Source organism: Musa acuminata, chromosome BXJ2-8 (assembly GCF_036884655.1).
Source record: "Musa acuminata AAA Group cultivar baxijiao chromosome BXJ2-8, Cavendish_Baxijiao_AAA, whole genome shotgun sequence".
NCBI lineage: Eukaryota > Viridiplantae > Streptophyta > Magnoliopsida > Zingiberales > Musaceae > Musa > Musa acuminata.
In genome coordinates this window covers 43,160,352-43,187,180 of record NC_088345.1, presented here as the reverse complement: position 1 = coordinate 43,187,180, position 26,829 = coordinate 43,160,352, and the positions used below count along the sequence as shown (strand labels likewise).

General features: G+C 39.5%; 4 protein-coding genes across 7 annotated transcripts; 1 reads left to right on the top strand and 3 right to left on the bottom strand.

Annotated features, from left to right (window-relative positions):
• The first annotated feature begins 1,205 nt into the window (after nucleotides 1–1,205).
• Nucleotides 1,206–5,657, top strand: LOC103994664 (probable arabinose 5-phosphate isomerase). Its single transcript, XM_009415066.3, has 3 exons — nucleotides 1,206–1,961; nucleotides 3,016–3,239; nucleotides 5,241–5,657. Exons 1-3 carry the CDS (start codon nucleotides 1,311–1,313, stop codon nucleotides 5,395–5,397), a joined length of 1,032 nt encoding a protein of 343 aa, XP_009413341.2. The 5' UTR covers nucleotides 1,206–1,310; the 3' UTR covers nucleotides 5,398–5,657.
• Nucleotides 5,658–7,313: 1,656 nt separating this feature from the next.
• LOC103994748 (WUSCHEL-related homeobox 4-like) lies at nucleotides 7,314–8,490 on the bottom strand. 2 transcript variants are annotated; one of them, XM_018830222.2, is made up of 3 exons: nucleotides 8,070–8,490; nucleotides 7,734–8,000; nucleotides 7,314–7,631 (listed from the first exon to the last, which is right to left on the bottom strand). In XM_018830222.2, exons 1-3 carry the CDS (start codon nucleotides 8,304–8,306, stop codon nucleotides 7,482–7,484), a joined length of 654 nt encoding a protein of 217 aa, XP_018685767.2. In that variant the 5' UTR covers nucleotides 8,307–8,490; the 3' UTR covers nucleotides 7,314–7,481. The 2 variants fall into 2 exon arrangements, with proteins under 2 accessions (XP_018685767.2, XP_064975348.1); XM_065119276.1 differs by having other exon boundaries at nucleotides 7,314–8,000.
• Nucleotides 8,491–10,246: 1,756 nt separating this feature from the next.
• Nucleotides 10,247–16,393, bottom strand: LOC135583803 (filament-like plant protein 7). Of its 3 annotated transcripts, none has more exons than XM_065121634.1 (6): nucleotides 16,062–16,391; nucleotides 14,704–14,772; nucleotides 13,852–13,984; nucleotides 11,302–13,741; nucleotides 11,160–11,220; nucleotides 10,247–10,946 (listed from the first exon to the last, which is right to left on the bottom strand). In XM_065121634.1, the coding sequence occupies exons 2-6, from the start codon at nucleotides 14,755–14,757 to the stop codon at nucleotides 10,494–10,496; spliced, it is 3,141 nt and encodes a 1,046-aa protein (XP_064977706.1). In that variant the 5' UTR covers nucleotides 14,758–14,772; nucleotides 16,062–16,391; the 3' UTR covers nucleotides 10,247–10,493. The 3 variants fall into 3 exon arrangements, with proteins under 3 accessions (XP_064977706.1, XP_064977707.1, XP_064977708.1); XM_065121635.1 differs by having other exon boundaries at nucleotides 10,247–10,901; XM_065121636.1 differs by having other exon boundaries at nucleotides 10,731–10,933; nucleotides 16,062–16,393.
• Nucleotides 16,394–23,034: 6,641 nt separating this feature from the next.
• Nucleotides 23,035–24,119, bottom strand: LOC135618303 (ethylene-responsive transcription factor RAP2-9-like). Its single transcript, XM_065119182.1, has one exon. The coding sequence runs from the start codon at nucleotides 24,008–24,010 to the stop codon at nucleotides 23,513–23,515; it is 498 nt and encodes a 165-aa protein (XP_064975254.1). The 5' UTR covers nucleotides 24,011–24,119; the 3' UTR covers nucleotides 23,035–23,512.
• Between the last annotated feature and the right edge of the window lie 2,710 nt (nucleotides 24,120–26,829).

Sequence of the window (26,829 nt, the reverse complement as noted above, 5' to 3'; positions counted from 1 at the left end):
GAAATAAATAACAAACACTAAGAATACTCTAGGTAATATATTTAGGCTTGAAACATGTATAAATATTTTTCTAAAAACGGTATTTGTATTATTTTCTCAATAAGATTGCTTTGGGTTTGATGCAAATAGTTTTAGTAGATATGACAAACCATTTGTATTGAGTAAATAATAAATAATCTTCAAAGAGAAATTAGCGAATGTCTAATTCAATCACCCGGAGAGTAAAAAAAAAGCATGAAAAAGATGTCATGATAATTTACTCTCAAATACTTATTTATAGATTTTTTCATAAAAGATATAATCTTTAAAAAATAACTATCAAAATAATTAAAAAGAAAATCATCTTTTCAAATAATTTTTTTGAAAAAAAAATATTTCTTAATTTGAACGATTTATAACATGTTCAAACCCCAATAATAACATAGACTTCGGACCTTTGGACATCCAAGTTTTCTCTTCGAATCGATAAATTCGTACCCGATACTGTCACTATCAACTTTTAAGTAGAAAAACGATCGTACATATAAATAGACAAGACTAATGAGCCTGTCGGTGGCCTCAGCACCACGCTCTCCACATGGGCAAGCAATAAAAAATACGTTCCCTATTCATCTCAATAGACTCACATCACGACGGCACAACTTTGTTGGTTCCCACGTTGGCTTTCTATGATTGTCGAATCGTGAGACGGGTCGCTGCGACGGGGTTCTTGACGAGGTGTTACTACACAAAGTCCTCGTCCTGCGTTTTGCCACCGCAGAGTAAGTCGTCTCCTGGGTCGCAAACTTTGTCCGCAGGCGACCGACAAAGTAGTCTGAATCCTATCCAAGCATTGTACGATTGGAATCATATCTCCCTTTAAGCAGCCAGTGGGAACCACAGGATATGGAGACTTCTCTGTGGGATTTGACAAGCCTCTTACAAGTTTTTATTGCAGAAGATCTGCATCGTATCTCCGTTTCCAAACAATTTTGGGAGAATGATCGCACACCTTTAAAACGCACTTCAACCTTTCGATCAGCCCCGTTTCGGGATGACCCACTAATGAACCTTTATTTTACACAGTGACGTAATTAGGATCTTAATCCATGTTGGAAGGCTTAGACTGGCCAATTACAAGGCAGGTAAGTGACGAGGTCAGATTGTTCGTCCGCTCGAGTATTTCCCCCTCGTCCGTCAAATCTTTCTGCACATAATAGCTACTGTGCGGGCATCCACGTACGATAAATACTTCTCCCGGCGCTCTCTTCCCTCCCCAGTTCCACCATCCCCGGCCTCGTTTCCGGCGAGATACCAGAAGAGACCCAGAGATGGGATCTTTGCCGCCGCAGATTCTTGGCGTGCCGGGATCGGCCGGGAAGATTGACGCCGGTGAGCTCGGCCACCTGTTCCGGGCGCAGCGCAGCAACCTCGAGCATTTCTTCGACCACCTCGACCTCGCCCAAGCGTCGGACTTCGCCCAAGCCCTCCTGGACGCCCCCGGCGCCGTTTTCTTCTCCGGAGTCGGCAAGTCCGGCATCGTCGCCCACAAGCTCGCCCAAACCCTCGCTTCCCTCGGCTTTGCCCGCTCTGCTTTCCTACCCCCGGTAGACGCCCTTCACGGAGACCTGGGTGCCGTGTTTCCCGGAGACCTCCTCGTCCTCCTATCCAAGTCCGGCTCCTCCCAGGAGCTTCTCGCCCTCGTCCCCTGCGCCCGCGCGAAGGGTGCTCGCCTCCTCTCCCTCACCTCTGCCGCCGAGGGCGCTGGCAACCCACTCGCCACCCTCTGCGACGTCAATGTCCATCTCCCCCTCCAGCGAGAGCTCTGCCCCTTTGGTCTCGCCCCCGTCACCTCCGCGGCGATCCAGATGATGTTCGGGGACACCGTCATCGCCGCCCTTATGGCCGCCCGGAGGCTCACCAAAGAGAAGTACGCGGCCAACCACCCTGCCGGAAAGATTGGGAAAAGCCTCATTTTTAAGGTTCGTTGAGATCTCAAGAACGGTATTTTGTTGTTCCTTTAATTAGATTGATTCTTTTTTGAAAGAAGACTGTCCAAATCCGGCAAAGATTTTAAATTGATTCTCCCGAAGAAATTCCAAGAGGTGCATTGTGTTTAGATGAATTGGATTGGACTATTACCACTAGTTTGGGAATGAATATGGATCTGGGCTTCATTCATTTGCTTAACTTTTGGCTCAGATCTCGATTTACTGTCTTGAAATTGCAATGTAGGTTGTCAATTTGGGTACCTTGTAAACATAATGATGTGGTATCTGCACCTTGTCTTTTGCTGATCATTGATAAATATTTGTTCCATTAAGGATTGCCTGTAGGTTTTTTAAATGGCATTGTATCTTTGTCTTCTTCCTATTGAAGGCTTAGGACTGTCATAAAATCATGAACTAATGTTATAACATATTTCCACTTTAGTGTGAAAACTCTGGCAGCCAGTTTGCTTTATGTGGTAAAGTCTTACATCTTTTCCATTGTGTTACCCCATTTCACACAATTGTATCGAGGAATGATGCAATTGTCAACATTCCACATTGCTGTTCTTAAGTCAGAAGCAAGTCGAGACTTTAGCAATGGTAATGATCCTACTACTTGGAGTATAACTTAAGAGGTAGAAAGTAGATGAATTTTACACTTCACTGGTTTATATACTAAATAATTGGTATTTTGAACCTCTGTTTAGGACTTTGGGCTGTTGTGATTTATTTTCCTGGTGACAATAGTATATATAGTGTATTTTGGTGATAGAACGTACTCGTCAAGGATAACAGTCGTCGATCTTGCTTATACCTAAATGATTTTCACATGCGTTGAAAATAGTCCTCCATCTCACATTATATTTTTTTTGACAATCATGGTAAAGAAAAGGACAGCTTATTGCATGAGATTCTAGCTGGAGCATATGTAGATGATGCAATCTCTCAGCATGACTTAAGACAATTGCATTGGTGGATGAAAGCATCCAAAAGAAATTATAGAGCTAGAGATATAGCATACACTTATTCAGCCATTCTTATGCAGGTGAAGGATGTCATGAAAAAGAAAAATGAGCTTCCTTTGTGCAAGGACGGGGACATGATTATGGATCAGTTAACGGAGTTGACAAGCAAAGGATGTGGATGTCTTCTTGTTGTTGATGAAATGTTGCATCTAATTGGTACCTTTACAGATGGTGATCTTCGGCGCACACTCAAATCCAGTGGTGCTGCCATCTTCAATCTCACAGTTGGTGAGATGTGCAACAGGTATCTAAATATTTCATTTTGAGTAGAATCTATGAATTCAATTTGCTCCTGGAAGAGTCTAAATTCGCAGATGTTCCATTTTGCATGGGCATAACATTTACCTATGAATAACCATCTTTTTAAGTCCAAAAAGGAAAGACAAGGTGCTTAACATAACAGCTGCATGTAAAAACACTTTTAACAGTGTTATAAAAGTACTTTTAAGAAGCCACAATAGTTCCCAGTTCCTAGCAGCACCTAAATAATGTAACACTTCTCTAACAAAAAAAAAACACTTCCCAAAACCATTAATGCAATCGTTATAGGCATCTTGATTGAAAATGAACTTTTTGTGTATCTTGGGACAAACTGGCATGACTTAAATATTTTGTCATCTAACATGAACCCCCAAATCTTTATATTGGCAGCTGAAATTAGTAAGTTGAACAACCAGACTGTTATTATATCAGTTCAAGTTGAACAACCTTGATTCATATGAATGCTGTGATGTTCAAATTATATATGCATGACTTATTACAGGCTTTTATTTCAGCCACTTTGTTTAATAAGCTCATACTACCCATTATCATCTTAGCTGGTGATGACATTAATATCATATGCATTGTTGTATATTGTCTGATAATCAGAACGAACCTTAGAAGAGTGTAAAACAATTCGATAGGTAAACGATAACAAAACAGATTCTGTTTGTGCCACATTGCATTTTGATCCTACTATGGTAGAGCATAGATTTAGATTAATATATCTTTTCTAGGAAAAGTTGAGATACAGTATCTCATTCCTTTGTCAAGAAAAAGAAGTGCATCCCATCCATGACAAAGTAATACCGGACTGCAGAGCAAATCACCCAAAGCATCCTCAACAGACAAGTTCATACAAGCAGAAACAGCAAGAGCTTGAACCTCTCATCATATAACTAACCTGCCCTGTACCCTTCTGAACTCCTCCACAGTGGATGAAAAGAAAAGTATGCAACCATATAAACTCATTTACGAGAGTATGCTAGCAACTATTCTCTCTTATTTCACTTGAGCAGATAGATTGTAATTTTGCGGGCATCTTGGAGTTTGAACATAGTGGTGGTCATCCTTAAGTTTCACAAAGGTTTTGGTTTGTTGCTTGCAATTGGAAATGCCTGCAAATAAAGTTGCAAACACAAGCAAATGATGCAACTAACAGTTGTAGGTGCAACTATTTGGGTGCTTGCATGCATGATTGCAAACCTGTAATTGCAACCAAGGTAAACAAGATGGTGGCCAGTGCTAGCACAAGAGTTGGCAGTTTCATGGTTTAATATAGAGCGGAGGGAGGTACAATGTTGAGAAGGCAACATGTGAAAGAATGGAGAGGGTATCCAAAGACAATTTCAACTTGCAGCCGGTCAACAAGTGTGATATGTGGTATTTCAAACCTAAAGCCCACATGCCACATGTAGGGCTTTAGTTGCATGCTGCAAGTACACATGCTATAAGTAGCATAGTTGCAGGCAACCAAATACTTGCAACTCGGCAACTTGCTATAAAGGCTCACAGGCGATCGATTGACAGAGAACTAAACACCCCTAAACTCATGTGGTTTATATAGTGGTATAACATATGCAACTTTGAAATGCTACCCAATTATTATAGGGTAGTTAATAAATATTAACTGTAGCTGGAGGTAATGTATTACATCTAGACTCTAATTGATTATTTTACAGTTTTTCACTATTTTTTAAGTGGACATAGATGCTACTTGGTGAGTTGTATTCTCAGAGCTAAGTTTTCTTATGCATGTCATAGTAGTTCTCTTTTCTTTTGCACTGTGGCCTCTGATTGTCTGGTTATAGTTTTTTGGCAACCTATCAAGTGGTTTTCTATGTTTCAATGGGGCAACTTCTGGCCATAGGATGTCAAAATTTCGCTGCTTGCATAAGAATTGTATGCTTTTAGATCTACTGACTTTTGTGCGTCATGATGCAAAGATGGAAACTAATTGGATACATTTTTTTTTGCCAAACAGAAATCCAAGAACAATCAGCCCAGATGCTATGGCAGTGGAGGCGATGCAGAAGATGGAATCACCACCATCTGCTGTGCAGTTCTTGCCTGTTGTTGATGACCACAACCTTGTGATCGGTATCATCACCTTGCATGGACTGGTAACAGCAGGCTTGTGATCATACTTCAGCTTATGTTTATAGATTCTTTCTCGCTTTTCTAGTCTGGGCATTGTCTTCTATGTTGATGTTGTATCTCAGTTCATATCTTGCCATTGAATAGTAAGGTGCCTATGGGCACTCATTCTATTTCCTTTTTTTTCTGTCAAAGAAAGTTTGTTTTCACTTGCAATGCTGGTGTAATATGGATCTAGCAAGGCATTTGTAATAATACCATCAGTGATTTTGTAACATAAGTATTTATTACATAATACATCTAATGTTTATGAGTAATGATATTTGTGATCCAACACAAGACTGATGGGGATGGGCTCAGGGCTACGTTAGGCCAACCCTGAAACTTGGGCATGGCAGGGCATATCTTGCAGTAGTGACAGTTCCACTTTAAGCCTCTCTCTCTCTTTAGAAAGGATGACATGAAGTGTAAACAATGATTGCAAATTACTTGGCAGTGGAACAAAGAGTAAACAATGATGTCAGACTACCTGTTCCTTGATGGCATCCTTTGCCAAAAGATATGGGAAAGACTGGTATGGTAAGATCTGTTAATTTGAAGTGAGAATGGTAGGCATTTTTTGTTTTTTTCAATGTTAAGCACTATGAATAGTTTCATATGTTAGAGTCATGATTTGATTAGCCATTGATGTGTTAAATCCCTTCATATTGTAATTAGCTTCAGATCCCTTGGGAGAGTAGAATACAAAGTTTTGACTAGTTTACTACTACTGCATCACATACTCTGTCTCCTCTTTCTTCTTCTCTCCCTTCTCTGTCGATAGGGGGAGAGGGCTAAGAAGTGATACAGGAGGAGAGATGATGGTGACTTTGGTCGTTGCTCAATTCTGTTTTATGTACTCATTAGAACAATGAATGAGAATGACATTAATTTGGTGACTTTATGAACCATTGTCAGTATGGTGACAATGGTTGTTGCTCAATTCTGTTTTATGTACTCATCAAGCTTCAGCTTGATGATTCTGCCTGGAGTTACTATATTCTCAGAGGTTAAGTAGAATGGCATTAATTTGGTAGAACATTAGGTTAGTAATGACAACGCAAAACAAGAAGCAAATCTAGGATATGGTAGCACGGCTTTGTGCGACATATCTGGGCGCAAACACACAAAAGATGAGGAAAGAAAAAGGATGATTCCATCACCATCTTTGTAGCTGCAACCCTCACTCACTCCATGATGGCCTTTTGAGTGTGTGTGTGCACGCTCATGCTAGGTTGGGCCTCCCCTGTCCACCCCTATCAGCTGGCGATCGATGTGGTCGGCCCCGGTTGGTCGATCCGTGTAGACCCTGCTCCGGAAACTCCGTCCCTCACGGGGACAGACGAACCGGGGCGTGCCACGGGGAGCGTGTGACCATGGCAAAGGCCACCAGAGTAGCAGTTTCGCCGATGAATTCTGGTCCGAACATCAAGTTCTTGGTGACGATTAATCATCCTATCGAGCCTTTTCTTGTTGAGGGGCAAAAAGCAAAGGAAGGAGGATCGCCAGCAGCTGCGGGGTGTCATTGACAGGACTGGCGCACTTACTCGGCGTAGTGCCCTTCCCAGGCGGGCATTTCTTGCAGGGGTGTCAGAAACACCAAGGTAGAAGGAGCCCTGCATGCTCTCCGTTTCAGAGAACTAAGAAGCAGTCGTGTCCCCGACTACTGCCAACCAACCACGGCAAGCTGTCATGTCGATGCATGCTGCTGCTGCTTGTGAGCAGCTGAAGTTATCTGACAGCGTTGTGGCAAGCCATGAAGGCAGGGCAGTGCGAGTGTATAGAGCGGAAGATAACAAAGGAGAAGAGAGATGTGGTGGCTGTTAGTCTCGGAAAAGCGCAGCACGGAAAGCACGCTCTCAGGTCTCCTCCGCCCACTGTGGTTGACAAAAGAAAAAGAATGCACTGTGGCGAGCACAAGGAAAAAAGGTTCGTCTTTCCATTTGTTTTAGGGAGAACAGTGCGAACAAAAGAGACCGCGGACTTGGAGAGGGCGACACAGATATGGCTTAACATGAGGGGGAAAGAGACAGTCACCCGGTTAAAGAAGACAAGGAGCAACAGTAGTCCTCTCTTGCTTGTGTGGAGACTATCCCACCTGCTTCCATTCTGGGTGCAGCGGGAAGAGCTCCAAGGTGCGGTCACCAGGCCCACTGTCTTCCACGTCCGGCTCCAGACAGCCCCAGCTCCTGCACTTGCGCTTGCAGCTCCCATCATGGAGCTCCTTCATCTCTTCTCCCTGTAATTGCACCATCATGCATGACCAACATAAACCTAAATCCTCACAAGTAACGCGACACACGAAGTGTGCATGAGGCGAGAAACCATGCTTCGTTCGTACTTTGAGCAGATTGGGAAGCGAAGCACTGTTGGTGGCGAGGGCGAGGAGCGCGCTCCGCTTCTGCTTCTGGCGCTCCCGCGCCTTGTGGTTCTGAAACCAGTAGAACACGTTCTTGCCCTCGATCCTGCCATACTTGCTAAGCTCCGCGGTGATGCGCTCGATCTGGACCGGGTTCGGCGTCCGCATCCCGCCCTGATACAGTGCCTCCAGTAGCTTTATCTGCTCCGGCATCGGGTTCCACCGCGTTCCCCCTGACTGCAGCTGCATCTGCAAACAGCAACGCCTCTCAGTGCTACCAATGAATACCGGAAGCACGTCCACGATGAGACGACGTACCAGCGAGGCGTCTACGTTTCTGGAGGCGAATTTGGTGGTCAGCGGCGAATTGAAGCTCTTCAAGCTGATGATCTCCGCCATTGTAGTCGTGGAAACGACGGCAGAAGAGGAAAGCTTCGGGGCAAGCGGGCGGAGGCGCTTATGGTGGTTGGTAGAGGAAGAGGAGAGGGAGGAGGAGGTGGAAGGCGAGGAGGGGAGTTGCTCCCACAAGCCTAACGTCAACTGGTGAACCTTCATGGCTTCTTTGGTCAAAGAGGTGTGTGAATGGGTGGACACGGAAGGGACAAAGGTTGGTATTTATACTGTGTCCATGGAGCTCAAGCGTGGTAAAGGCATGCATCAGATCTACATGCTAAAATGGCCAACTCCTATGTTGGGTAGGTGGCGGTAAGTAATCATGCTTTAACTATAGGAACATCTCATGAACGTTTCCATTCATGCCGCCATATGCCATCTCCCACATTTTATCTCCCTAACTCTCATAGGTTGTGGTACATACAACACTGTTTTCTACTGTGTCCTGTGCTTAAGAGATCACTGCACCACACTTACTGTTGTTGTTTTCTTTGTGTCCCAAAGACTATGCCATGCCAAGCCAAACCAAGTCCAAGTAGTAGCTATTATTTCTTTTTGGGAGAAAGGCTATATATGCAAGACAGACAAATTTGCATACATATATATAATCTTCATCAGTTATTGTTGTAAAGATTCGATGAAGGTCATAATATTTCGACTATTATATGGATCTTTTTATCATTATTAAATTTAAAGTTATCTTAAATATAATAACACTAAAAAATATTTTTGGATTGATGAAACTCGAATGAGCTAATATTAACTATTTGTTTCTGTTTTTTGGACTGATGATAAGATGTGAAAGTGCAGGAAAGATTGGATTGGATGCAAAGGAGAAGGGAAGGAGGCATGGTTGGGACTTGAAGCATGCGGGGGAGGGAAGACCAAATGATGAGAGGAGTTTGACTTGGGAGAGAGGAAAAGGGAAAAAGGAGGGAGAGAGAGAGAGAGAGAGAGAGAGAGAGAGAGTGTGTGTAGGTTTTGAATTGGAATGAGACGACGCAGCTGAATGCGTTGCTCCAGTGCAGTGCTGGCCCGTCCAATCGGTCGGTGCTTCTGCCTCTCATGATGGCGGCTTCCTCGCTTTTCGGTGGAGATGCAATGAGGGAGATTCCTCCAATCCACCAAAAGGAAAACAAAAGGGAGGAAAAGAGGAAAAGGGAGGAGTGAAGACGAGAAAAAGATGATGCGTCCGTGTGTGTTTGTGCGTAGGCGTTGATGATGGCGACGATGGAACGAGCTGTTGTTGGATGCCGGCACTCCAAGATTAGATCTTTTCTTCTACTACTCTTCCTCCTCAATCTTCGCCTCCTGCGTTATATTGTTGATGTCAGAGCACTGAAGGTGATTCCTCCACAGGTGAAAGATATTACTGAATCCCTTCGTCTCATTATTGTTAATCCTACATTTAGGATAGTTAAGTATGTGATCATCCTCGATCATACCCCTCATCATCAGTTAACAGAGAGAAATGATTGCGAGCACCCTACTTTAGTGAAGTTGCTAATTTGAGTTTTAAGTAAGAGTAAAAATTTTATGAATGACTAGGTTGGATAATCAGCATTTCAATTTCCTAATCTAATTTTAATGTTTCTTATCCACCTAAATTAAGATTAATTTTGTGCATGCATCTCCTATTACAACACCCACTGCTCTCCTACCAACTTGCCTTTCTCCTCTTTATAGTTCATTACGAGTGTTTATGTAATAATACAAAAGAAAAAAATGCAGTATAATAATACTGCACATAAGTTTGATTTAGTCTGTACGAGTTTTGACTCTTTAATCCAATTTGTATGCATATTTATGATTTCATTTGATTTTTATGGTCTCACTTTGAACAAGTATTATAATTCAGTGAAAACCTGTCTACAGATTATATGAAGATTGCAAGATTTAGGAGAACTTTTTTATGTGTTAATTAACTAATGATATAAATTGAATCTTAGACAGCGATATATCTCAGCAGCATGAAGGCAAGCTGAAGGATGTCAATGTCAACAGCTGCAGCTTACCATCTTCAAGCAACTGAGATGATGTTTTCGTGCGGTATGATGTTATTTGGCATAACACACAAAGGGAAGAAACAAAGGGAAACTACATACAGGGTAACACTTATTAATATGGAAGTTTACACCACACCAGACTATGCCACAAAACCAAAGAAGCCATGGAATGTGCTACTGAGAAGCACCTGGCTTGCTCTCTCTCAGTGTCATCTTCTTAACTTGTATGCAACTATGAACAACAGCTCAACAAAAGCATGCCAACACTTGTGTTTCTGCTACTCGAGAGATTTTAGAGCTGCTCCCAAGTCGAGAAGCTTCAAACATTGCAATGACAAGCTTCTTAGTGCTTTCGCTTCCTTCGGTGCAAGAGACTTCTCAGAAATTTAGCTCCCTTTTCTCTCTTCGGTACTATCATCAATGACTTCTCCGGCGAGAGCTTAATGATACTTCTTACTGAACTTTTTTGGCCATGGTTCATATGAATCTTGTGTTTGTATTGCAAGCCTGCACTCAGATTCTCAGAAGCTGCAGCCGGTGGCCTTGGTGCATCAGTGCAGATGATTTCCTTTGTGTTGGGAGAATCGGTTTCCTCTGATTTTGCATGATCCTCTGCTCTCATATGATCAAGTAATTGAAGCCGACGTTTGGATTTTGCAGCAGCAGGATTGGATATCACTTTGTCAAATAGAGGTGCATCTTTCGGTGATGCCAATGCTTTTAACTGTTTCCCTAGGTTTTGAATGGTTTCCTGGCAAGCAGCAAGCTTCTGTGAGGCTGCAACTATATCACATTCCTGTAAGATCATACGTTAACATGTACTTGATACATAATTTATGAAAATAATGTCATAATTGTGATATCTTGTTCGTGCAACTAACAAGAAAGAATAAAACCAGCGGGAAGTCCTTGCAGATATTCTAATGTCTGCTACCAAGAAAACTGTTAATGAAGTAGCGCAATTAGGATAAATCTCGTATAGTTCATCAAGTGAAACAACAGCACTTACTGCTTGGATTTGCTTTTCTTCCTGACCCATGATATATTTTGGAGTTTCCTTGTGTGAAGCACTGTGACACATGATTAATTATATCAGAAGACATTTATGATGTCTTGGTTAAAAGGAAACCCACAAAAAGAATGGTGCTTACCTTTCTAACTGAAGCTGTAGTTCAAGACATGCTGCCTCTAATTCTTCATAGCAATTACTCTTCTCTTCCAGTTCGACTTCAAGGGATGAGAACTTCTGATGAGCCTCGTTCAATTCTGACTTTGCAACTGTTAGCTGTGTTCCAAGATCTTCGTTAATTAGTTTTTGGTTTATAATCTGGTCTTCGATCTTCCCCTTGGATTCCTTGAGTGCTGCTAGCTCCAGTCGTAAATTGGAAATTTTTTCTTCTGATTCCTGGAGTTGAGCTACCAATTTTTCATTCTTATCGCTAGATATTTTCAGCTTTTCCTCCAAATCTTTCCTTCTAGACTCCATACTCATGATATCAAATTTTAGCCTCTCACCTTCATCTTTTGGTTTGGATTCCATATCATCTGTTCTGGACAAGATATACAGACCATTTGATGCAGATAATAAAGGTCTTTTCCTCTGTTCAGTAATACTGGATTCTTCATGTGCCTTCAACTTGTCTAGTTCTTTGGCTGGGCACACCATAGCTTGAAGTTCTTCAATACTGTAAGAAACATCTCCATCCAAGTGTTTTCTGAGAGTCTCTTTCATCTCTGAATCATCTTGAAGGGAAAAACAGTGGCTTATAATCCAGTCCACAGATGAAGTTACTTGAGCCACAAACTGTCGAAGATCGACCTTGCCATTCAATACGTCGTTACAGACTGCAACAAAACTCTGTAAAACAACAGTAAGTTCAGAACTTCTCCACAGAAACGCGCGAGCAACATATCCATTTGCTGCTGTAACACTATGATGCATAGAAGTGCCTTCATCGTCTCCAGATGGAACGTGTTGACCGTTGTTACCCTTTTTATTTCTCTGAATGATTCCCTCAATCAAGTCAATAAGCTTGTGAATTGATTTCTCTAAGTTTGACTGACAAAGTTGGGTACCACTTTCTCTGTTCGGTATGCCTGCACTGATTGCTCCATCAAATGAATCCGATGAAGTGTGTTTGGGTTGTTGAAGTAAATGCTTTGCCTGATTTGAATCACCCAGAGCAACTCTGAGATCATCAAGAATTGCACTCCAACTTTTTTGCATGATATGATGCTTTTGTATGATGACCCTTAGAATATCCTGAAGCCAACTAGGGTGGTTTTCAAGTGATACATACCTAAGTTGATTGTCATTACTTCTGATTGGAGTGAACTCCTTGCCTGTTGCTTCTGATAGATCAACTCCTGTCCAAGATTCTTTGGTAGTTACACATGAATTACTATCTTCCAATGTACCGAGTGAACCTTCAAAATGTTTGTCAACAGAACCTACTGCTAGTTTCTCCATCTCAACAAAATCATCCATCAAACTCAACTCCGATACAACAGCACTTTGGCAAGATGATCCGGTTGCTTTTCCACTTTTGAAGTGCTCCAGTTCAGAAATTAAAGCAGAAGCCCATGATTCAGCACAGCTAATGGTATCTTCATTGCCTCCATGCTCCGAAATTGATGAAAGGGGCAGGTCATATGACGCTGGGCTGCCCCTTGCTAGCTCAAAGCAAGCTTGTCCTTTTGATAATTCCTCGAGCTTTGTCTCAGCCTGCGATAGCTTGGATGTTGTACGTGCAAACATCACACGTGATGCCTGAAGCTCACTGTTTTTCTTGGTTAATGATTCTTTGAGGATCTTGTTCTCATCTTCAATGGTGTGTAATCTCTCAACAAGAGAAGCAGCTCCCTTGCCTGATGCATCATAAGAGTCTTCTCGAATAATGTCCTTTATATTGAAGGCTTCACTGGTGGAACTTGACCTTTTCTTTCTCAGTTCAGTAGAATTATTCCCCAGCATTTCAACCTCACTTCTCATTTTAGCCAAAGCTGTTGGTCCTGGCAGTCGCTTCCTGACCATGACACGCAATCTTTGGCACTCTGTTTCTAGCTTAGCAATCTTCTTAACACTCTCTAGGTGTTGCCTGTGAGCAGCATTAGATGATCTGTGATTGAATTCTCTCTCCTGATTTCGAATCTCAAGCTCCTTCTGAAGCATACACAACTCATACTTCAGAGAAGCATTTAGTTTCTCTGAGGAATCAAGTCTAGACTTTACTTCTGTGAATTTTGCTTCTGACGTGGAATTAGACTCGCTCAACTCTTTAAGCAACTTCTCTTTGACCTCTAGAACTCTGTTCAGGTTTCCATTTTCAACAACTGCTTCAGTGAGCTTCTTATTTGTCTCCACCAACCTTTGTTCTAATGTTCGTGACTTCTCCTGTTCTCGTGATATCTTCAGGGCAGCATTGCTAATAATGAACTGCTGGTCTTCCTTGACAGCATGCAGCTGTTGCTTGCATTCTTTCAATGCCATATCAGTATCGGCTGCCCTTTCTTCAGCAGCTTTTTTCTGAAGTATTGTATCATCCAATTGTTGCTTTATAGAAAGGGCTTCAGCTTCTGCTTTCCGCCATCCTAACAAGTTGACAATGTTTAATTGTTAAGACAAAAAATACCTTCAGCAACTCCATCATGTTTATATGAATCTAGTGCCAGGCACAGACATATAGAATAACATGTTTAACCTGCAATTGCTTCTTCAGCCACTTTCGCTTGCTTTGCCAGAAGATCATCTTTAGCACCGGACTCGGTGCGAACAGATGATAGTTGTTCATTTAAGTCTTCTAAGGATCTTTCTAACTCAAGAGCCTTCTCTTTCTGAAATAAAATTGTGAACAATTTTAGAACTACTCCTAGCATAAAAAGAGAATGTATATCTTTTTTCACTGGAAACAGAAAATAGTTTGACACATGATGATGACATTCTGTATCATCTTGGTATGATCTTTCCAAAGAGAGATAAAGAATAATAGCATCAAAATATTCATTCGAAAAATTAGTTGGCATGGTACATCAGTCTCTTTTACATGGTTTCATCCAGACTGGTCATGGCGATGAGGAACTAAAGGTCATTGCTCTATGAGGCTATATGCGTATACATACATGTATATATATGTCATATACATGCATATATGTATATCATATACATATAGCATGTACATATACAATTTTATTCACATGAAAAGGACCAAAAAAGATTAATAGGCCATAGTTTGAAATCAAAATCTCAATGCGTGAGATTCTGAAAAGTACTACTAAATTTTGAGATAATATATGTTTAAATTAGGTAAAGAATTTGTAATTCAATTGCCACCCTTTTAATTCAATGCCAATGGCAGAAAAATCATTTTGTTAAGCAGGTTAAAATAAAAATGATCCACAGATTCCGTTTGCTGAGTTTATTTTAGAGAAAAAATCATCCAGATATGAAAAGTCCTATTATTGCTCATCACAGGACATCGTTATATTCGGAAAGGGAAGAAGAAGGATAGAGAAGTACTGAACAATCAATCAAGCAGATCTAACTAATGCTTTACCTCGATGCTCTTTTCTGAAGACTTCCTCTTCCAAAGCCATGTCTTGTTATCCATGATTCTGACAATTTCCTACAATAGTAAATCAAGAATTTGAGGCCAGATTAAAAATGATTATTTTCTAAGCAACAGTAAAATTAAATCATTAGCTGCAAACTTCTCTGATGGATGCACCAACTATTTCTTTTAAAGCATGCAGTAAAAGGAGATAACAATCATAAAAAGAAAACGATGGAATTTTTTTCCCACTAGTATATTTTAACATGTTATTCCCATTCTGGTTTCCTAACTGATATGCATTATCCATTAAAATATTCCAGATTTCCTTTTCTGGATCATTGTATATTTCTTGTATCATATATATATATGTTAAGTCATTTATGCACTCTTATAAACAAACATACATGCCCATATAAACAGAAAGACAAATATGACATTGCAGCCAAAAGGGGCTGAAACAACAGATATTTTAACTGTTATATAATAGAGGATGTTGGCATTCTATTTCAGCTATTAATACCAACATATTTCAATATAAAGAGTTAGCTTGGAGCAGAATTGGCAAGCTTGCCTTTAGACCCTCGGCCTACATCCAAATTTGTAGCCTGCGTCTCATTTATTTCAAAGCTCAACTCTCCTCAAGGAACAGAAATGCTGCAGATATGGGACTTGGAATGTGTGATGCATGACCAGCTAAATACCGTAATTGATGAATATAAATACACTAGAATGTGTGATGCATGCAGCAGCTATGGGGACTTGGAGGACACTTTCTACACTAACTCAAACTCATTATCCCCTGTTTTACCACCCTTTAGGTGCATCAGCTTAAGAAAAGCCAAAGCTGCAAATTAATTTTCTGGGGACCATTACCACTCGATCAAGCTAAGCTCCAAAATCGATTTCGATAAGAGGAGCTCAAGAAATACTAAGGATGGCTCAAGCCTCAAACATCTATGCTTCACAAATTCTGTGCCTGATTATTTTGGTGTTACAGAATCAGCCTAAATATCACCTTGGAGTTCAATCAGCACCTTCAAATGCCAACACAGAATCTTCTGGACTTAAGCTAATGATCTGGCCATGAACCTCAAACGGTAAGAGTTTAGATGCCAATCCACCCCAAATTTTTCATGAAGGGAGATAAGGAAATGAAGGCAACAGCTCAAAACCAACTAGATTATACCATGCAAAACTATCCACTCTTTAAGGAAGTTCCTAAACTTTCAGTTTAGGAGAAAAAGGCGGAAGATAAGGGAACGAAAACCACCGAGAGAGGAAGACAAGCAAGCAAATAAGAAAGGAAAAAAGAGAGAGGGACAGAATGCATCATGCATGGCAATGTAAGAGAGCTGGCTGACCTCACATCAACCCAGGAGCTCCATTCTCAGCATGAAAGCAAAGACGGAAGGACGGCCGGACACCATAGCGGGCAACATGCACTATCGGAGAGAGAGAGAGAGAGAGAGAGAGATAGAGAGGGGGGGGGGGGAGGAAGAAGAGAGAAGAGGTGAAGGTAGACAGTAATGAGACCAGCTAAGCAACTCGTCATATCTCTCTATTTATATATTGTTTTGTCTTTCTAGGAGTGCGCATGGACAGGTTGGTGGGACAAAAGGTACCGGAGAGAGAGAGAGAGAGAGAGCAGAGGGGAAAAGATAAAGGAGTCGTGAAAGCCGAGTCCACCACTGGTGGTGCCTTTGGTTTCAGTGAAACGGAGAGGAGGACGGGGAAGTAAAAAGGTGGGAGGAGGAGGAGAGCGAGCGAAGTGTCGGCGGTCGCGTTCGTGTGGCAGAGTCGTCCCCGTGACCGTGCTTCGTTACGAGAGCGCGGATCCTGTGTTCCGAAAGAATCACCAAACCGGAGAGGCTCCCTTACCATTGGCGACGACTCTGGCTCCACTTCAGAAATACCTATCGCTAGCTGTCTGCGACCTGCGGCCGCACTTCACGGCTCAGCCTCGCGAATAACAAGCGGACGTGGGACCCGCGATGTCAACCAATGGACATGGGCCTGACCCACTGATGCGACGAATGGAAAGACTCCCTAACATGTTCGGTGGCTCGACAGGACAGGTGAAGCCGGACCATTTCTGTCGCTTGGTCGGGACTTCACGGGATCTCGCCCTTCGCATTAATACGACCACCCCATCGGCGACACGCTCCTGATTTACGTACAAGTCGTACCTCTCCTAACGAAAAGGTTGCGCCTACACCAGCGTCGTCGCACGGTCCTATAGCAGGGCGGGTAGCCGATCGGGTGTTCCGTGGACAGGTAGACGAAGCATTTTTGTCGAATCGACAGGCTAAGATATTTTTCCTCCTCAACCATCGCGTGGAAGTATAACAAACAAATCTTGGTCTCGGACCCAAGCAAACAATTAGAGAAAGTTGGCCATATGATTAGTTGCAAACTAATGTTCGATTGAGATTAATTAGATAATTATTTTTTTCTTTTCATTTTTCCGCATAAAAAATTTGGAGTTCCCTCAGCTAAATTTTATTTCATCCAATTCAAAATCATCCAAAATTTTTCTTCAAAAATTACTCTCGTTACATTTCATTTCAAACTTATTTAATTTTGCCTGAGTGATACGATATGATAACAAAAAATTAAAAAGTAATCGATGATGAACATATCGATAAATAATCACATAAAAAATATTTATTTTATAATTTTTTGTCATGAAACAATTTCCATTATATGTGTTTCTTGTTATTACAGATCAAGGTATAAAAGAAAAAGATTTCATATTACAAATAAATAGTATGTGAGAATCTATAACTGATGGGATAATTGTTTCATTTTTAATAATGGAAAAGGAAGACTTATAATATTATATCGAAAATCTCTAGTGTGGATGTTGTAGCATGACAGCAACTTTGATTAATTGGAATCATGGGTTTTGGTAGGTCCAACATTGTTTTCAGTTGAGAGATGGTGATGGCCTAACCTAGTTTGAGATGTCCTCCTTCAATGGTAGCTCACCCCTATTGGTATGGCTAAACATGGAGTGGTTTGCACACACAGGTGGATTAGGACAGTGTGAGAGGAACTTGTACTTGGTTCAATCAACTCTTCATTGCTGAATTCATGTTCTTGGATTATAGTGGGATTTTGATACATGGTTAATGCCCATCCCCTCTTGTTTAGCAATCAACAACAAAGGTTGGGTAATGAAAAGAGCTTCACAACCAATCTGAATCCCAAGTGAGATGTATTATCGAGAATTAATCAAGAGATTTATTTTTGAAAAAGAAAAAAAAAAGATAAAGATTAATATGCATCATCATATCTCTTCCAAAATCATCATTCACAATGTTAGGCTCATAATAATCAGAAATTTCTGAAATAATAGTATGGAATTTTATGATACCATTTAAAAGATATTAAGAATCCAGAATGACAGGGAGTTGATAACAATGGGAATCAGAATTAGGCTACACATCTGTGGTGAATGCTAGTGAAAGGCTACCAACAATGAGTTTATAGCATGACTGAAATAATAAAAAACTCATGTCCAACTTATTTGTGGTTATGGCACTTGTGAAGCCATTGGTGACGACAACAACAACAACAAAAAGAAAAAGAAAAATGCTGCCACATTGATGTGACTGAAAATATTATTTTTCTGCTGAGAAATAGATATCCTTCCTTCCCTCCCCATAAATAACATGGTTGTCCAGTTCTGCTAACAGTATTTGGATGCAACTGAGATTGGCTGATTCCTCAATGACACAACCTGCAAAGGGACTCTCCACCTTATAATTGACTCCAAGATGTGATGAATGAAATGGCTATTTCTCTTTCTGTGATGAATTAACGGGGGACCTAATCATGCTAATTCATTCTCAAGTACCATGAATCATATAACACAGTTGGACTGGTTTCCCAGGACAACATCATACCCTGCAGCAGGGTGTTTAATCATTCTGGCACATTGGAAACCTTCTCTCTGTTACAAGACATGCAGACACTTGGATGGCATGCGAACACCAGCATGATCTCAGCCTGATGAAATCCAACCTAAATCGACTTGATGTTCTCTGCATGGTGTCGAGTTAAAAGGCAATAATGCTGCAATGCGTGTGGACTGAATGATCTTTCCCCACGATCATGGGGATCTGGTCAATGCTGATGAGAGACATGTTCTCAGCAGGTGCTCCAGAATTCAAGCTCCCAAGTAGCAATGGCTGGAGCAACTGCAGTGGCATCCAAAGTAAAGCGAGGAAGGAAACAGGAACTTGAGCACAGATGCCAAAGACTTCTCCCGAGAAAGAGAAGAATACTTTGGTGGGATAACCTCCACCTTTAGCATCTTCATTCTTCTCCGATACTCCAACCAGAGTAATCATCTTCTTTCAATTCTCTTCTCTTTGTATCCATCCACTGCCCTCTTCATGGTCCCTCCTCCTCCTCCCAGTGTCACACTCATAACAGGATATATCCCAGCATCAGGAAAAGTGGGTTGCTGCTGGTGGTGTGTTGTCTGCTGAAGGATTTAATATGGATTGATTCTAGTGATCATTTGTTGTGGTCCAAGTTTGGCATCGAGTGGAATGAGAAACATAAGCCAAGCATATTTTTCTTGAAGAACAGAAAAAGCCAAACACATAGGCATGATGGTTAATAGTTTTCCCCATTCCTAGATTGATTTGTTTTTCTTTTACTTGTTTGTTTGTTCTGTGCAAAGTGAACTCATTTGGTATTCTTTATGATGATTTCTTGGCTCCTCCAGATCCCTCATTTCCATTTGACTTAATCTTCTCCTCATGTGATGGCCAGCTACTAGTCATGGGATCATCTAACATCCAGGACACTGATTATTACCAACAAGAATATAACATCTTTTGTCCAATCTTTGTCAGAAATCTTAAACCAGATGTTGATAGAGATCTTAAGATGAGATTCCTCAACAAGGCAGTGAACTCACCATTGCTCTCATCCAATAAAAAATGACCTACATCAGATCTTGAGTTGGTGAAGGTGGAAGTGGGGTGGATGTATTGTCTAGACAATCAACAGAAGCAGAGCAGAGTTGGATGATAAAATATTGCTTCTCTTTTGAACAAAAATAAAAAAACAAAGGAATCCAATAAGCCTTATCCATTCTATGTTTCACAAGAGCTTGCGCTCAGTGTGTGCTTAGTCGATTTGCATGCAGGAAAAATTCTTGATAAATGTAATTTAAAGACCAATAAATCAATTCAAATACTTTTGTGGGTAAAAGTAGTGAATCCAGTGTCATGTAGGGCCTTGTAGATCACTGAAAGAGAGAACATTAATATGTCCTCACATGCCGATCATTTCAATTCCGGACATCACAGTAAAAGTTTGCAGAATCTATCTACATTTCCCTAGAGATCATGCAAGAGAACATTGGATTCCACATAAACATTGGCCCCCCACCAAAACTTTGGAGCTTTTCTCTTTTAACTGCTACTCTTGTACTCATCTACAGTCATAATACTAGATCTGAAGTGCATGTTGTATCCGCAACCTTTTTCTTCTTTAGCTTCAGTGTGTGCAGTGCCTTTGAAGGAGTTACTATTTGGCTGAAAGTTTACAGTGACCAAAAACAAATGCAGCTCAAGTAAAACATTTTTTTCCGTAGGAAATCAATCGTTCCAAATACTCAAACCATTTCAGTCAGCCCTTTTGCTCATTGCATAACAAGTATCATATATTGACCATCAAATCTCATTTTATCACGAGAGGATACAACCCAGTGTGAGGCTTATGATGTCTGTTTCTTTATCCTCTGCAGTCTATATAAATAGTCTTTGTTGCAGTCAGCAGCATAGGGATTGACGTCTTCACTTCTCTCTCTATCTCTCTCTCACAAAAGCAGTGTATACACCAACTCATGGTTAGCAGCCCTGCTAGACAAACTATTTTTCATGTTGACTCTGCACCATCATGGACATGTAGTGAAGAACGATCTCTGCTTCAACTTCCCTTTAGTCTTCAGATCGTGCATCCTCCCACGCTACAGAAATTTAATGGAGCTTCCACAACGGTGAACAAATTCTACAACAAAGACGCAGATCCCAAGGAGCATGTAAGTCCTTGCAAGGCAAAGCAAGTCTCAGCAGATCCTCAGAGTTTACTGTTGATGGAAAGCCTGCATCTGGAAAGACAAGCTTAAAAGTGAGGTGCGGAAACTGGTGATAAAAGAACTGGCAATAGCTCTGCCATGATGGGTGTGATCCAACCTCCTGCAACATCCATCAAACACTTAAGAGTTCTTCAGTTCCCATCCTTTCGCTCATCATGCCCATCATTGCCTGTTTCAGCATGGTGGATAAATTGAAGCATTAAGCTTGCTTAAGACAGGTGCTGCTGACTAATCAATCTAATGAGTGCTAATGCAGCAGTGTAAATACACACCTCCTCTTTGGATTGTATGTCCTGAGGGTTCTGGTAAATCTTTTGCTCGAATGAGGACTTTATCCATATGTGCTGGAAGTATATTAGATATCGAGTCATGTGAAAATGATAAATATAATATATATATATATATATATATATATATATCAAATAAAATATAATTTAACATTAAATATATTATAGATTAGATTAGTGATAGAATACTAAATAAATCATGAGAAAAGATTTGTATAGAAAAACTGTGAAGGGAAAAATTATGGGTAAGTCAGATCAATCTTCCACGAAATCATAAAATTTTATACTAATCAAGGATGGTGTCTAGATTAGCATACCAAAAAATTATAACAATCATAAGCAATTTTAGTAATAAATAGTCAATTATTTTTTTCTCCCAAGATGAAAGCTTTTTTCAATTTTGTGATGATCATATTTTAAATTTTTTTCTCATCTAACTTATATAAAATTAGGATTAACATTTTTTTAAGTAACTCTCCCAACAATGAGGTCACTGAAATCTCAGCTCAAAAAGTTAGATCAGCACTAGAATACACCCCAGACCAGTGATGAATCATACAGCAAGGCCACAAAGGAAATGGATAGAAGTCTGTATGAAACAGGAAAAAACACATTGTATCTTGGTATTTACTTGATCTTTCTATTATTTTCTGCAAATTCACATACTAGTTTCATTATGGACAAATTACTCAAGAAATGAGGTAGAACAACCAAGTATGTAATGAGGAAGAAAAAGTCATATGTGAGGGATCAATAGAACCACAAAATTAAGTGCAAATTTCACCTGCTAGAAATCACAGCAGAACAAAAGTATATGACATGCCTGCATCAGTGACATGATGTCTGTACCCTTGACAATTTGATGAGAAACCTACTGAATTTTAGCCCAGATTCTACAAAATAATTGTATGAAAGGATTGAAATACACTACTATGTTCTATTAAGAAAAATATTTCTTTTCTGCTCAACTTATAATATCAAAAATCCATGAGTTGATTCTAGTCAGTGTTCTAATAATTCTCCATGGAACAAAAGTTGGAATGGGCCAAACAAATGGTCATCACCAAAGGTAGGAATAGAGATGAATTGTTCTTTTCTGTTGCCTTCATTCTTATAATTTGCTGCTTAGCAATTTTGTTTGTCTTGGCTCAAAGACATACAAAATCATGCCAAGCTTTCTCAGCAATCGGAAGATAGCATTTGGGCTTACTGAGTCTGTGGATCATAGCTCGACAAGTGACAGATTTTAATATTGACATTTTAGCATCGAGATTGATGAGTGTTTTCATCCTCATCAATTATAAGAATAAATACCAATTGAATATAAGAATAATATTCATTTAGATTGCCTACACAGATACTGTCAGGATGAATAAATACCAATTGAATATTGTTCAGATTTAGTTGCTTTGGATCTTAAATGTATACATACAGTCAGAGTTTTCCCCAGACACAGAATGATATTGTATTGGAAAGAAAGAGGGTGAAGTCATCAAAGAAGAAACGTGAAATGTCTGGAGAATGATGAGTCATTTATGCATGAAATGAATCCAAAGGTGCCTTACAAAGTGAAACATTAAACAGAGATTGAAAGTGCGGAGTAATCTGTTGGCAGAATGATGAGCAAGAAACTTCGGAAGGAGAGACGGATTCATGCGGCAAGGACTCGAGGGAATCACAGTTCAATCTCACTCGAGGCATCTCAACGTTTTTGGGTTTGAACCATATGGATTGCATTGAAACTGAAAGTATAGTTCGGAATGATCCTAACATATGTAAGCCCATGAAGCTCATAGCAGACAGCCGAACAACGATCATGATACAACAATGCAGCATGGAGCTTAATTCAAGGGATGCAAACACACATTTATGTGTGACCATCATGAATCACTACTTCACACCCCACACCATCCACAAAGGTCTTTAAAGATCAGAACTTGGAGAGAAAAAAGTCATTAATTCAGACATAAATATGTTAGTAGGGATGAAGTGCACAGATATGCACATCTAATGTTGTCATGCACACTACTTCGAGACTTGCAAGCAAATCAAACACAAGCTTGTTGTTGAGCTTGAGAGGAAGAGGGGATGGCAGCTTCTGCTAACACTGCTGCTGCTCGAAGGACAGGAACAGATGCAACCTTTTTATTCACACTTAAACCCCTCGTTTGATCACTCTGTTTCATTGGTTTCCCAAATCCGGCATTAGTCTGAGACTGTCATCACTGTGTCTTCATCCGTCCCTTCTTTTCCCTGTCTCAATAACTCTGAAGAGTTTAGCCTACCATCTTAACCTTCCTAATCTCAACTAATAAAGACAAGGGCAAATATAATACGATACAAGCCACTGTGGACTGAGCAAGAAAAAGAAGAGAGACGACATGGCAGGAGAAGATGAAGCAGGCAGCTACAGTTGTCGGTCCACGTCCGAGCTGTCGGGGCTCGGCGCCTGGTTGAGATCGGGGTTCTTGGTCGGCCGCGATGGCCGTGGCTGCGGCTGAGGTGGTGACGAAGCTGGCATCGTCCGCAGGGAGGCGTCCACCCGCGCGCCCACCTCGATGGCTTTCTTTCGGACGGAGGCGGCCGAGAGGGCGAGCTGGGGGTCACCGCCGCCGCCGTCGTAGCAGGCGTCGGCGGGGACCTCGTCGGGGAAGTTGAGCCGGGCGGAGCGGCCCCTGAGGAGGTAAACAGCGGTGTCGTAGGCCCTGGCGGCGGCCTCGGCGGTGGTGTAGGACCCCAGCCAGATCCGTGACCGCTTGTTGGGCTCCCGTATCTCCGCCACCCACTTCCCCCACTTCCTCATCCTCACCCCTCTGTACTGCCGCTGCCTGGCGGCGTCGGCGGGGGGTGGTGAGGGTTGAGGCTTCCTTGTCTCCCCGCTGGTGGAGCAGCAGTGGCCATCCATCTTCCCCACGGGATCTCCCTCTTTCTTGGCACGCTGTTAGATCTTATTCATGTTGGCAATTATAGTGGTATCGATGAACACATTGTCAGAATAAAAGGGGAGACCTTTTTTTGGACATATGCAAAGGTCTAAGCTTTGACAAGGAAATGACTACAACAAGTGTTCTTTCGGACTTTATAAATTATAATTAAAATCATTAAAAAATATATATTGTAAAACAAATCTTAATTGCTAATATATATATATATATATATATATATATATATATATATACAGACATATATATAAATACATAAAAGCCAAGCCCCAATAGAAGGTCCTTAATGTGCTCATTTAGTATGAAAATGAGATCAACATAGCAACAACCTAATGGGCCTCCAAAAGTAGATATGGTGCTTTGGCTTCCTAATTAATTACAGTACCAACTTGTCATCAGTAGACTTTTCTGCAGCTACCTAATTGGATTTGGTGTCATATCTCTGTATCCCCATCATCAATCTTTTTGGTTCCCTGTTTGGTGCTTTCATGAAGAGTGAAACCACAACCGACCAAATAGCTTATGAAAAGATGAGGTACAGTTTCACACTTACCTCAAAGCTCACACGAGGCACCCCTTTTGACCCGTGAAACAAGTCAGTCAAGTCATCTGCTTGCTCTTGACATCTTCTCCCTAGAAAAAGACTAGGAAGATCAAGACGTAGTGCTTCTCAGCCACTGCAAAGTCTGATGTTCATGTAAGATCTCTTGACGCTCTTAAGAAAGCTCAATTGTAACAATCGATGATGATGAAATCATTAACAAATGAAAGTCTTAGAAGTGTTTCCCTTTTCAATTGATGTGTTGGGAGTTAGATATTCTTTCGTTTGTAGCTAATGAGGCGCTAAGATATTAGAATGATAAAAAAAAATTATTATATAAAAAATTAATATTATAATTAAATTTAAGTATCATAGATTCAAGATAAAAAAAAAAATTAGATTTTTTTAATATAATAATCAATATAATATCTTGGATATCGTAAATCAACATATTTTTTATCTATATGCACAATAAATCTTCAAAAGATAGAAGTTAGACTATTTTCTTCTTTTATTATTTTCAGAATCATTATACTTGATAAGAGAAAGATCTCTATGATTATAATATGATTTGTAAAGGATTGTGCCTATATTATCTCGTAAGGATAATAAAGGATATAGAAAAAATAATTGGGAAAGTACCTCTCATCAATATTATCTCGTAAGGTATCCTAACATAAGTCATTTTCTTTCCACTGATAATATTAATCAGAATCTCAATATATCTTAATCAATTAATTAGGATCATAAAATCTAATATTCTCTCACTTGGTCTATTAATTGATAAGATAAAAAATTTAAAATTAAAATAAAAATATTTAAAAGTAAATTTATCCAATTAGATTTTAAAATTTTGAAAAACATTTATATGCACACAAATTTAAAAATAAATTAATAAGTTTAATAAATATAATAATACTACATTAAATCTGACTAATAATATAAGTTATAATGATTATATATTATTAATATCACACTTCTTTCTTTATATTACAATACTATTAGTCTTTAGCTGATTTTTTTTATCTTTTTTTGCCTTGGCTAAGAAAAGACAGTGCTGACAGTGAGTTAATAGCTCCATTAGTTATACGCAAGCCACAAAACAAAAGGGAAAGGTGATTATGTTGGGGTTCTGTTGGTTGGGTTTTTATTAGATAGAAGTTAGAGATAGTAAAAGAGTCACCATTATTTCTCTTTTTAGCTCTAGTAAAATAATCCATATAATTTATCTTGTCAAGATCCTATTATTCACATTTAACCTTTTATTGTTGCCTACTGTTTTAGTAGTTCCCAAAATGTATCCAAAATATTCTAAGTTTTTTTTAATATTTTAATCTTAATTATTTCTAAATATATATATACTAGTTAGCTTATTTAAATTTCACTTATCCTTTATTTATGTTGTACCAAATTTTACATGAGTCTAACTAAAAATAAAATGAATTAAGAATATATTATACGTGAAATACTCATTTACATTCATATTGAATATCACTAAGTTTTATAGATTTATTAGTCATAACGAGGATATATAATAGATTTACTCGAACATTAAGGTAGTTCTTTTATTAAGGTACCACTTAATAACTTATCAATAATTTTAAATCAATCCTTTATTTCAATGTGCTAGTTATATTTTTTAATAAAATCTAAATATTATTAATAATTATTAAAACTAAGCCACTTATATCTTTTTCAATCATTTGATTATTTGTCTCACAAACTTTTAGTAATCTATAATTTTTTCAACAAGTAATGTCAATATCTAACTCTCAATGTAAATTACACATGCTTAATCTATTTATAATAATTTAATCTAAAAAATATATGGATAATTATAAGAATATAATGAAGGAAGTATCATTATAATAAAATAATAAAATATTAATACTTTAAGTTTTTTAGTAAATATTAAACTATTGATATCATTTCTATTTTATTTTTGAGTAAAATATTGACATATCGTGCTCACATGATATTTTTCCGAAGGAATGATATAATCTTTCTGTAATAATATTATTATCTTTGGATATATAATCCTAAACTACAAGGATATTCAAAATAGTATCATCCTGCTCTATCATATAATTATTTAAAATATATTCTTCTTTGAGATTATTTAAATATCATTATAATGTGTATCATTATGAATATTATTTTTTAATATTATTTAAGATTAATTTCTTAATGTCATTTTATAAATTTATTAGTTCAAGCCACCTTAACGATCATAAGACTAAT